Raw genomic sequence first — 12,753 nt, 5'->3', positions numbered from 1 at the left:
GGTGTTGGGCTCGTTCACAGGGCGTACGCGGGTTTTGTCCTGTGAACATGCAGCGTATTCCCGGACAGAATCTCGCCTATTCCGGGCATATTTCTGCCTTTTTTGTGATTTCTTTTTTTTTTACGAGGGAAAAAAAAAGACTCAAAAAGAGACCGTTGTTTTTATACACAAATGCGCACGGTTCATGCACGCTCACGGCGTATCTGCGCGTCCCATTCACTTCTATGGCGTATTTCAGTCAATAACACGGACCAACATGAGACATGCTGCATATTTTTTGATTTTAGTACGCTCCTGTGAACTAACCCATTGAAATCAATGGCAGCTATTCACTGCATATTACACATGCAAAAGCTGCACGCGTAACGCACTGTGCAGGTACGCTCATGTGAACGAGCCCTTACTATGCGGTTAACATGAGTTTGACCCCCTGATCTGGACCGTTGGATTGAATCCAGTAGAAGTTTCTATCGTATTCATATAAAGAAAAGAACTCACAACTTGCTGTCATAAAATACAAAGAAAACAACTTACCAACCCCGAGGGCCGACGTGGGCACCAGTAATATAACCCACTGCGGTATTACTACCGCTATTATTTATACAAGGCCTCGGTCTCCTATGGGACGATCGCCCACAACAGGTTCGCACCATCATTGATGGTTAATTCCAGAGAAGCTCCCATCATATATAACATAACCCAATCTTTCTCATGTGCCGGACTGCGGTATGTAACCCCTTCCAAAACAGCAGTGGCGCTTTATCACTCTTTACAATATAATCAGCGAGCTTTGTAATATATGTTGGGGTTATATATATTATGAGCTTGGTTCTGGCATTGTATCTATGTACTGAGGTTGGTTCCTAATGTATTTATGCTATAAGCTTGTACTGTGTTTAGGTACTGAGGTTGGTGTTGTATTTGTGTATGAGCTTGGTTCTGGGACTGGATTTGTGTATGAGCTTGGTTCTGGGACTGGATTTGTGTATGAGCTTGGTTCTGGGACTGGATTTGTGTATGAGCTTGGTTCTGGGACTGGATTTGTGTATGAGCTTGGTTCTGGGACTGGATTTGTGTATGAGCTTGGTTCTGGGACTGGATTTGTGTATGAGCTTGGTTCTGGGACTGGATTTGTGTATGAGCTTGGTTCTGGGACTGGATTTGTGTATGAGCTTGGTTCTGGGACTGGATTTGTGTATGAGCTTGGTTCTGGGACTGGATTTGTGTATGAGCTTGGTTCTGGGACTGGATTTGTGTATGAGCTTGGTTCTGGGACTGGATTTGTGTACGACCTTGGTTCTGGGACTGGATTTGTGTACTGACCTTGGTTCTGGGACTGGATTTGTGTATGAGCTTGGTTCTGGGACTGGATTTGTGTATGAGCTTGGTTCTGGGACTGGATTTGTGTATGAGCTTGGTTCTGGGACTGGATTTGTGTATGAGCTTGGTTCTGGGACTGGATTTGTGTACTGACCTTGGTTCTGGGACTGGATTTGTGTATGAGCTTGGTTCTGGGACTGGATTTGTGTATGAGCTTGGTTCTGGGACTGGATTTGTGTATGAGCTTGGTTCTGGGACTGGATTTGTGTATGAGCTTGGTTCTGGGACTGGATTTGTGTATGAGCTTGGTTCTGGGACTGGATTTGTGTATGAGCTTGGTTCTGGGACTGGATTTGTGTATGAGCTTGGTTCTGGGACTGGATTTGTGTATGAGCTTGGTTCTGGGACTGGATTTGTGTATGAGCTTGGTTCTGGGACTGGATTTGTGTATGAGCTTGGTTCTGGGACTGGATTTGTGTACTGACCTTGGTTCTGGGACTGGATTTGTGTACTGACCTTGGTTCTGGGACTGGATTTGTGTATGAGCTTGGTTCTGGGACTGGGTTTGTGTATGAGCTTGGTTCTGGGACTGGGTTTGTGTACTGAGCTTGGTTCTGGGACTGGGTTTGTGTATGAGCTTGGTTCTGGGACTGGGTTTGTGTATGAGCTTGGTTCTGGGACTGGATTTGTGTACTGAGCTTGGTTCTGGGACTGGATTTGTGTACTGAGCTTGGTTCTGGGACTGGATTTGTGTATGAGCTTGGTTCTGGGACTGGATTTGTGTATGAGCTTGGTTCTGGGACTGGATTTGTGTATGAGCTTGGTTCTGGGACTGGATTTGTGTATGAGCTTGGTTCTGGGACTGGATTTGTGTATGAGCTTGGTTCTGGGACTGGATTTGTGTATGAGCTTGGTTCTGGGACTGGATTTGTGTATGAGCTTGGTTCTGGGACTGGATTTGTGTATGAGCTTGGTTCTGGGACTGGATTTGTGTATGAGCTTGGTTCTGGGACTGGATTTGTTTATGAGCTTGGTTCTGGGACTGGATTTGTATATGAGCTTGGTTCTGGGACTGGATTTGTGTACTGAGGTTGGTTCTGATGCTGTATTTACGTACTGAGCTTAGTGTTGGTGCTGCGTTATGTATTGAGCTTCATCCTGGTACTATATTTATGTTATGAGCTTGACTCTGCAGTTGTATTTATGTTCTGAACTTTGTTCTGGTGTATCTATGTAACTAGGTTGGTTCTGATACTGTATTTGTTATGAGCTTGGTTTTTTGGCTGTACTTATGTACTAAGTTTGGTTCCTGTACTGCATTTATATACAGGTGGTGTATCTATTTACTGAGCTTGGTTGCGGTACTGTATTTAAGGTATGGTCTTGGTGCTGGTACAGTATTCACTGAGCGGTTCTGGAGTGGGTATGCTGCTGTCGTGCTGATTTCTGCACAAGCAGAATACAGGCAGACTGCCTCCATATCACTTTTTACAATGGTGGGTGTGCGGGGGTGGAGGGAGGTGGGGTTGTAAAAAAAATTGTGAGATGCGCCATATAACTGAAGGCCAGCGCTGCGTCCACTAAGACAAGTATGATTTCCAGTATATGCCTTTAGGAAGCAGCATTACGATCGGCTGTAACGATAGAACTTTCCGTCTTCCTCTTTTTTGGTTCAGGTTTTATAACGATGCTCAGCTGTTCGTTACTGATACCCTTCTGGGAACGCTTACGGACCACCAATATTGCCGCTTTAGGGTCGGTTCTCACAGAGCGGAATCCCATCTGGAAGTCTTGCGGTTTTGCCGCAGCGATTTCCACCAAGAAAGCGCTGCTTCAAAATCTGTTGCACTTCGCCGCGGGTTTTGGAGCAGCTTGGCTGCATGTTTTCCATTGTGTCCTGCGCTCCCATAGAGAGCAATGCGACCGCAACGGAAAAAAAATCGACATGCTGTGGCCGGGGAATCCACGCTGCAGCGCCGGCTTTGCCATGACGGATTGGTCGTCCTGTGTGAACCGACTTTCTCAGTCTTCTGAAGAGTGACTCTGCTTCTGTGGTAATGCTCCCCCTAGTGGTGACTGCAGGCAGACTGAATTCCCTCTATGTAGATGCAGCAGATCTGGAGCGGTGTACACGTGCCGCCGTCGTGATGATAGATTGCACTCATCTCTCCCCGATGAACCGTTATAATCTACACATGTATAATTCATGCAGAGTCCCGGGAGGCCTCCGTCACCTACATACAGTTAATGTAGCACATTATGGATCCTTCCGATCTCCTGGGAATAGCAAGTATGGCAGGTTGCCGGCTAGGGGGTAAGCCCTGTATAATGTGGTTTCCATAGTGCAGGCTTATGACATTAGCATGTGAGAAGAGCCTGATAATTCATGAGAGATGCTATGTGAGGACGCAGAGATCCCATTCAGAAAATGCCCCTGTATGCTCCTGTGCGGCCTCAAGCCCTTAAGAAATTGATTTAAGGGGTCTGTGCAGCTCAGAGCACTCTCTCCCATGCAAGTTAATGGGAATGAGCTGTAATACCAGGTGCAGCCACCGCAAAAAGTACGGCACTGCATCCAGTAAACCATTCCTCTCAACCGTCCCGGATTCTGTGGGATAGTTCCAGATTTGGGATGCTGTTTATCAGTCCCACACAGCAGGTGACATGTACACCCCACCCCTCCTCTAATGGCTCCAGGGGGCCCAAGGCTGTCTAAACTGCCCCTATTATTAAGAAACCGCTATACTCCCCTACATCTCTCCTCCTGCTCCAGGCCTCTGCAGTCCGTGCCGCTGGTACCCAGCATGCTTCTGGGTAGACAAATCAATCACATGACAAACATGGTCACATGATCGCTATGGCCAGCCCCCAGGCTCAGGAACTGGCCGTTGCGATCACCTGATCTACCCTTAAGTATATTGGGGACCAGTGGGCCAAGAGCGGGAGGAGAGATGCAAGGGAGTATAGTAGTGTTTTTTGTTTTTTTATTAAAACAAGGCATAAAGGGCATTATTAATAAACCGGGCCGTGAGGGGGCATTATTAATAAAAGGGGCAATGAGAGGGCATTGGGCATTGTTAATAAATGGAGCATCATTAGTACTGGGCCCATGAGGAGCATTATTATTGTAAGAGGGTCACTGAAGGCCACTATTATGGGATCTAGAGGGTTTGACTTTGTGTAAAAGGAGTGTGGATTGTTACAAAAATTTGCTGAAACGCATGTAGCACGCTGCTGCACTTGTCCTGCGCTCCGTTATTCAAAATTTGGGGGGTATGGGTAAACAATGAAGGGGACTTGGCTCTTCCAATCAGCTGATCAGTGGGGTCAAATCCCTACTGATCTGATATCCTAAGGATAGACCATCAACTTTTTAGTCCTTTAAGGATATGTCACCCCTCCTCTCAATCTTCTGCATCTACAGAATAGGATTAAAGGGGTATTCTGGTAACAGGAAGTGAAAGGGGTTGCCCTGGTACCAGACATTACCTCTATGGGTCCAGCTGTGCTAAGATAGTAAAAGGAGCTGTGATTACCTGTCCTCGGCCCCCGTGATCCAACGCTGCAGCCCCACCGTGGTCCCAGCATTTGTTGTGGAGAATGACATCACCAAATGTTACCCGACCGCTGCAGCCAATCAGAACTCCTGGCACCATGGTACCAAGGGTGAGAGCATTGATGCCAGGAGTTCAGACTGATGACGCTGCAGAGGTCAGGGGACATCCGATGACCAGATCCTCCATTAGAAATGCCAGGACCACGATGGGGCTGCAGCGCTAGATCCCGGGGGGCTGAGGACTGGTAAGAATGGCTCCTTTTTGTTATTTTAGTACAACTGAACCCATAGAGGAAATGTTTGGTAATGGTAACCGGACTACCCCTTTAAATGGCTGATCGGTGGGGGGCCAACTTCTGAGTATGGGGGACCTCCCTACTCTTCCTGGAGAGATAATGTTGGGGTACAGGAGGATCGGGGGGCATTGGATTTCAGCATTGTTGCTTTTTGTCCCCAGGTATCTGGTGGCGGCCTTCTTCACTTTACCGAACTGAGCATTTCTGTATATGGGGGGCAGTTGGAGGAAAGGGCTGTTAGCCGGATGAGTGTTTTGGCCGGCCGCTTTGTATGCTGTATGGGCACCTTTTAGGGTCTGGGTATACCACAGCGATGGCTTATGTGTTCCCGATCCCCCTGACTTACATTACGATTCTGTAAGAGTTTCGGTGTTTTACGGCAGGATGGCAGTGTTCTTGCTGCTAAAACTTCCAAAGCCCCTGACGGAAATCCAATAACGCCAGTGGTTAACAAAGCTTTAATAGGGCGCTATATGGCACTAGCAGTATTATGTGCCCATTATCTGACATTCAGTACTGTTTTTGGCTCCTCCATGGCACTGTGTTTTTAATTTGCCACCTTATGCGATGGCCCAAATGGATTTTACCTGGAGGCTTCCAAAAACCAGACCTGGGTGCGACTCCACGCGCCCCTATATTGCTCGCCTCGGCTTTGTAATTGACACTTGCAGTAACTCCAAACCTCAAAAACAAACCTTTTCACCGGACCATAATTATTGTTTTCCCGGTTCAGTTCGCGATTGGCGTCTATTTCGCACAGACACTCGGCTTATTTTGGACTGGTAGATTAAAAAAATAGCAATTTAAAGTCAATTCAGTAGAAAACAAATTTATTAAAGGTCGGCGAAGCTTCACTGTAAAAATAAATAAATTTCTCGGCGTGAACATTAGCGTTCATTATCGGAGATGAGTCGGGTTTGGACAGACTGTCTCTGCTAATTACATGATCACAAAGACAACTGAAGACGTAAATAATAAAACTCTTCTCATAACAAACCAAGAGCATTTCACTAGTAAATGATATAAGTTCTATTGGGTGACATGCAGTCAGGCTGTTGGATGGAAGGGGCCCAGCCGTGGTGGTTCTTGGGTGGCAAGAACCTGTGCGGGACTCCCCTCCCCAGAGGAATGGTCAAAAGGAGGGTGGGCAGTAGGCCTATGAGTCATGGATAGAGCTAACAGACACAATGACCACCTGTTCTGGGTGGCAAGAAGCAGTACAGGATGCTTTTTTTGCAGGGGAATAGCATTGTTGGCCAAAAGCAGGGTAGGGACTTAATCCATGAGTCATGGGTAGGGTCACCAGACACCATAGCTTTCTGTCCTGGGTGACAATAACCGGTGCCAATCCTCTTCAGAGGAAGGGAATTGTTGGCCAAAAAGACGATTGGAAATTAGTCTACGAGTCATAGATAGGACCAACAGAAACCAGGATTTTTTTGTCCTGGGTGGCAAGAACTTGTACTCAAAAAAGGATGAGGAATCGGTACACGAGTTATATTTAGGGCCAAAAGCCAGACCTTTTTGTCCTGGATAAATAAAACTGATGCAGGACTCGCCTCTCCAGAGAAATAGAAAAGAGGATGGGGAATTAGTACACGAGTCATATATAGGACCACGAGACACCAGGATCTTCTGTCTTGGGTGGCAAGAAGCAGTACATGACTTCTCTCTCCAGAGGAATAGCGTTGCTGGCTGAAAAGAGGGTGCGTAATAGGCCAATGAGTCAGGAATAGGACCACCAAACACCAAGACCTTTGGCCCTGGGTGGCAAGAACAAGTGTAGGCCTCATTTCTGTAGAAGAATGGCATTGTTGGCCAAAAAGTATGTAGGGAACTGGAGCAGGAGTCATGGATCGTGCCAGCAAACAGGCCGTTCTATCCTGGATAGAAAAACCTGGTGCCGTGATGGAAGCCAGCCTATGTTGATCATTGTTATGGCCTCCGTCTCCGCCCTGTATGTCATATTGACACCCAGCATTTCTTCAAGGGGTATTCTGGCCTTTTTTCAACTGATGATCCTCTGGACCCGTCCATCAGCTGATCATCTGGGCGGCTCTCACTGCAGCAGGGCCAGAAGAAGTGGGAGCGTTGGCTTCACTCCCATTGAAATTAGTGGTAGGATCACACTTCTATTGCACTTCCTGCTCCTCTTAAGGACAGGATCTGATTTCCTGTACTGTCCATAACCAGGAACAAGAAGTGCAATAGAAGCACTGTGATCCGATTGATTTGATTTTAATGGGAGTGATGAATCAGCTGATGAATGGGGATCCCGAGTGGCAGATCACCGTCTAGAGAAATAGGTCATCAATTGAAAAAAGGCCAGAATATCCCTTTAAAAATATGAATTAAAAACGGGCTAAAAAGACCCCGGCTGTGATGTGATCTCTCCTATAGACAGTCCATTGCCCCCTTTTTGGGTCTCTTCAGCATGGACTATGCATTCTTGCCATAGTTTTATGTATTTGCTATGAGATTCTTTTCATCTCTTTATGTCTAGTTTTCTCTTTTATCAGCTTTTTTCCATTATTTGTGAGCTCATCCATTTCATTTATTGTTTCTGCAGGCAATAGCGTGCACTGTCCCTGCATCCTTCCCGTCTGGAAGCCGATCTCCACCAGTACGGACCAGCTGCTAGACCCGGAGAGGAGCAGCCAACACAATGATTTCACTCCGGGTGTAAAAGTCCAGGAGTTTGTCAGAGCCCTAGGGAGAAGTCCAAAGCCTACAGGTAAAAGGTCATGGCTGTACGGTCTACCCATTTATCTTTGCTTTTACATTATAACTCCCCTTTTACCATCGCTTTAGTTTTGTTTTATTGTTGGCCAACCACATCTGTTGTTTTCATTCTTGATCACTTTTAACCTTCTCAGTTGGAGTTTCGATCTCCGAGTCCTCCACCATGAATCGGTTCGCTCTCCATAGAGGTGAACCGTTCTATCCACTTCTACAGAGAGTAGCTCTGCTTGCACTTGAATGGGAACCGGATGTTGTGGCGCGACAATGGCTCCAGAGGTTGGAATAACTAGAGTTGTCTTGGGGTAACACACTATGTGCCTGTACACCTTTAATAGCTGTCAGTTGAATGCTCATTCGGCCAACAGTTCTTTCTTCCAGCTTGCCCATAGACATGAACACCTCTGTCGTTTCGGCTCAGTGTTCACGTGTCTTGCATGGGGAGAGTGAAAAAAAAGCTGCAGCCAGACAGCTCTTATGGTGGCTTATCTCCATGGGAAAGAAAAGGATTGGGCATTGAAATGGATTGTGCCCGAAACGTCTTTTCCCCCAACATCACCTGTCAGGAAGGTCGGGTGGGCGAACCCCACACACGTAAGACACTGGACGCTCTTGCTGAAATTGGTGGGTTCGGACGGCTATAGTATAATAATGTGTGTAGAGGCCTGTAAGAGGAAAAGCATCTTGAAAATAGAGTATAATGGGATCCCAGCATAGCAATCTTAGTGATATACATAGATAATGGGGGCCCCAAATCAAATTGGACTCCCTGGATGTTCTGCTTCTCACCACCACACTCCTAACCCCACAGATCAGGAAGTCCTCATCCCATTTCCATGGAGTAGGAGTAAAATTGTAGCACCCATAGGCACCAAATCCCTGTGCAGGTTCCCAGCACCCTTTAAAATAGCATTTAAACCTATCTGGATCAGGCGCCCTCTTTGCAGTGGTCTGTAGCAGGAAGGGCTCCCTCTATGATAATGCCTTTGCTCGCAGTCCTCTTGTAGACTGCAGCAGGTTTTCTCCAGCAGTTCCTTGTATTTTCCTGATTTTTTTAACACAAACCTTTCATAAACTTAACAAAAGCACATCCAAAGTACAATGCAGCGACCACCATGCTTTACAGTGAAGATGTTTTATGTTGGATGTTATGAATGTAGTTGAGAGGTCACATGAGCCCTATTGCCCACCATTACTGCTGCATATGATTTGTACCTGACCACTAGCTGACCAGTTCAGTTCTGGTTTAGATGTTACAGTAACGGGCGAGAACATCACAATTATCCTGTGACTTTACGCTGCCTTTCTGACGCTTGGCACACATGCACAACCTCCATGCGCCCCACCTTAGCAGCACAGCTCTGACTCAGCAGGGTGGCGGGAAGGACAGGTTTGACCTGTAAGATGTCATCGATTGATGGACAGATTGGTATCCCTGAGGAGCAATAACTCTAGACACAGGATGCCCCGCTGTCCCCAGCAGCCGTCTTCAGTGCTCGTTTCCTGTCGTTTGGGTGGGTAGCTGCCAGCTTATCTTTCTAGGTAGAGGGTAATAATTGTAATACTCCCAATTTCATGTGGAGGTTTTCACATTTGAGTATATTCTAGTATTATAAAGGCTTTCATAGTTCCAGTATGGTTTCTACATTGTAGCAGCTCAGGGCTGTTGTGGTCTTGACTCTTTCCTTATACATGCCGTGTTACTGCCATATCTGTACACTGGTCTTCGAACCATGTGGTCACCTGCATAACAGTTACACGTTAATTTGAAAAACCGGTCAATGTTCTGTCTGGCTGTGTAATGGGGGAAGGAGTTGGGACCCCCTATAAAGTGTGTGTTCCAAAATCGGCATATACATATGGATCTTAATTAAGGAAAACAAAAAACCTCAATAACATTGACCACTTCACTGCCCCAGACCACTAGGGACACTAATACTAATCACTTCACTGCCCTAGACCACCAGGAATATACTCAAACTACCACAGAATATGACCTATTCATGTGCATTATATGGTGGCATCATTTATGTGTGTAGTATGGCAACATTATATATTCATGTTACTGTATAATGCCCAGTTGCTCTGTTGCCATATTAGTATACTGTGTATTGTATATCAGCATTTATTTGTAAAGCATGGCAGCGTTATTTATGTGCACTGTATAGTGGCATTATTCATGTGTGTGGTGAGGCAGTATTATTTATGTGTGTAGTATTACCATATTGACTATGTCCACTGTGTGGTGACAGTATTTTAGAACGGTGCCCTGACCGGGTCCATAAAGTGCTTGTGTAGCTACTTGTATGTGTATGAAGTTATGCAAGGACTGGAGTTCTCCCCAGATTCGTCTGGCCTTATCACGCTAATAAGTGCCTACAGATCGCTGACCTTTATCTTATCACCATCTTTAATCTGTCAGCGCACAGAATTATTTTTAAATCCTTGTTCCTAGTTGGCCCTAGGAGCGGCCGCTTCCTCTGACGGCCCTTGTAGAAGGCACTGGTGCAGCCAGCGCTTGGGTTACAGCCGGGTGAGGAGAGGACTCTCTGATGGAGGGGTGAAATTAACTTGTCGTCAGGAGTTTATCAAGAAAGGAAACCAATCCCTGATGGTGACGGGACTGCAGGTCCATTAGAGGACCAGAATATGATGAGTTCTCCTTGTTGTGTACAGTACTCGCACAAGCTGGGTCGTCTTTATATCTGCTCCTAGGAAAGCTGGGTGACAGCGAATGTACAGTTCCCGTAGGCGTCATCAAATCGAGGAGTGTGTCATCCATACCATAAGATAGAATGGCCTTTAGTGCCGTGTGTAGCATGACAAGTTTTTTTACATTATTCCACACCCCTCTTGCCCTAAGCTATACCCTTTGTGTCCCCTCACAGTATTATGCCCATCAGTGATCCCCTTACAGTAATAGTTCCCACACATGCCCCCTCACAGTAATGGTGCCCCTCAATAATCCCCTTCACAGTAATAGTGCCCCTCAATGACCCCTCACAGTAATAGTACTCAGTGATCATATGGGAGTAATAGTGCCCCTCAGTGATTCCCCTCAGATTAATAGTGCCCCTCAGTGACCCCCCTCAGAGTAATAGTGCCCCTCAGTGACCCCCCTCAGAGTAATAGTGCCCCTCAGTGACCCCCCTCAGAGTAATAGTGCCCCTCAGTGACCCCCCTCAGAGTAATAGTGCCCCTCAGTGACCCCCCTCAGAGTAATAGTGCCCCTCAGTGACCCCCCTCAGAGTAATAGTGCCCCTCAGTGACCCCCCCCCTCAGAGTAATAGTGCCCCTCAGTGACCCCCCCCTCAGAGTAATAGTGCCCCTCAGTGACCCCCCCCCCCCTCAGAGTAATAGTGCCCCTCAGTGACCCCCCCCCTCAGAGTAATAGTGCCCCTCAGTGACCCCCTCAGAGTAATAGTGCCCCTCAGTGACCCCCTCAGAGTAATAGTGCCCCTCAGTGACCCCCTCAGAGTAATAGTGCCCCTCAGTGACCCCCTCAGAGTAATAGTGCCCCTCAGTGACCCCCTCAGAGTAATAGTGCCCCTCAGTGACCCCCTCAGAGTAATAGTGCCCCTCAGTGACCCCCTCAGAGTAATAGTGCCCTTCAGTGACCCCCTCAGAGTAATAGTGCCCCTCAATAATGCCTTTCACAGTAATAGTGCCCCTCAGTGACCCCCTCAGAGTAATAGTGCCCCTCAATAATCCCTTTCACAGTAATAGTGCCCCTCAATGACTCCTCACAGTAATAGTACTCAGTGATCATTTGGGAGTAATAGTGCCCCTCAGTGATCCCCTCAGAGTAATAGTGCCCTTCAGTAATCCCATTACAGTAATAGTATACCTCTAAATAATCCGATACTAGTTCTGCACAGTGATACTAATTACCGTACAGTTACCCTCTGTCACAGGTGATGTCGTCTCTGATTAGTGACGTTCGTCTTTGTTTTTCTTCCCTCTGGGCCCAGTCAGTCATGAAGACTACTTTCAGCCACGACTTGTCTCTGCATACTTTGTCCATCCTGCTTCTACCTCCAATGCCCCTCTCAATAACCCACCCATAGTTACAGTGCCCCCTCTGTGGCGCTCCTTCTAGTGCCCCCTCTGTGGCGCTCCTTCTAGTGCCCCCTCTGTGGCGCTCCTTCTAGTGCCCCCTCTGTGGCGCTCCTTCTAGTGCCCCCTCTGTGGCGCTCCTTCTAGTGCCCCCTCTGTGGCGCTCCTTCTAGTGCCCCCTCTGTGGCGCTCCTTCTAGTGCCCCCTCTGTGGCGCTCCTTCTAGTGCCCCCTCTGTGGCGCTCCCTTCTAGTGCCCCCTCTGTGGCGCTCCCTTCTAGCGCCCCCTCTGTGGCGCTCCCTTCTAGCGCCCCCTCTGTGGCGCTCCCTTCTAGCGCCCCCTCTGTGGCGCTCCCTTCTAGCGCCCCCTCTGTGGCGCTCCCTTCTAGCGCCCCCTCTGTGGCGCTCCCTTCTAGCGCCCCCTCTGTGGCGCTCCCTTCTAGCGCCCCCTCTGTGGCGCTCCCTTCTAGCGCCCCCTCTGTGGCGCTCCCTTCTAGCGCCCCCTCTGTGGCGCTCCCTTCTAGCGCCCCCTCTGTGGCGCTCCCTTCTAGCGCCCCCTCTGTGGCGCTCCCTTCTAGCGCCCCCTCTGTGGCGCTCCCTTCTAGCGCCCCCTCTGTGGCGCTCCCTTCTAGCGCCCCCTCTGTGGCGCTCCCTTCTAGCGCCCCCTCTGTGGCGCTCCCTTCTAGCGCCCCCTCTGTGGCGCTCCCTTCTAGCGCCCCCTCTGTGGCGCTCCCTTCTAGCGCCCCCTCTGTGGCGCTCCCTTCTAGCGCCCCCTCTGTGGCGCTCCC

The 12,753-nt window shown here is 48.2% G+C and overlaps 1 protein-coding gene across 4 annotated transcripts in view; it reads left to right on the top strand.

The window, feature by feature from the left end:
- The window catches only part of FGD4 (FYVE, RhoGEF and PH domain containing 4), a 133,040-nt gene that overhangs the window by 72,567 nt on the left and 47,720 nt on the right, over positions 1-12,753 (top strand). For all 4 annotated transcript variants that reach the window (XM_066590223.1, XM_066590224.1, XM_066590226.1 and 1 more), the window contains exon 2: positions 7,742-7,906. In XM_066590223.1, coding sequence (XP_066446320.1) covers positions 7,742-7,906 — 165 coding nt within the window. The remainder of the gene's footprint in view (positions 1-7,741; positions 7,907-12,753) is intronic.

The sequence above is a fragment of the Eleutherodactylus coqui genome, chromosome 2, assembly GCF_035609145.1.
Source record: "Eleutherodactylus coqui strain aEleCoq1 chromosome 2, aEleCoq1.hap1, whole genome shotgun sequence".
Classification (NCBI taxonomy): domain Eukaryota; kingdom Metazoa; phylum Chordata; class Amphibia; order Anura; family Eleutherodactylidae; genus Eleutherodactylus; species Eleutherodactylus coqui.
Note: the sequence above shows the minus strand (reverse complement) of the source record. Positions and strands in the feature narration are given on the sequence as shown.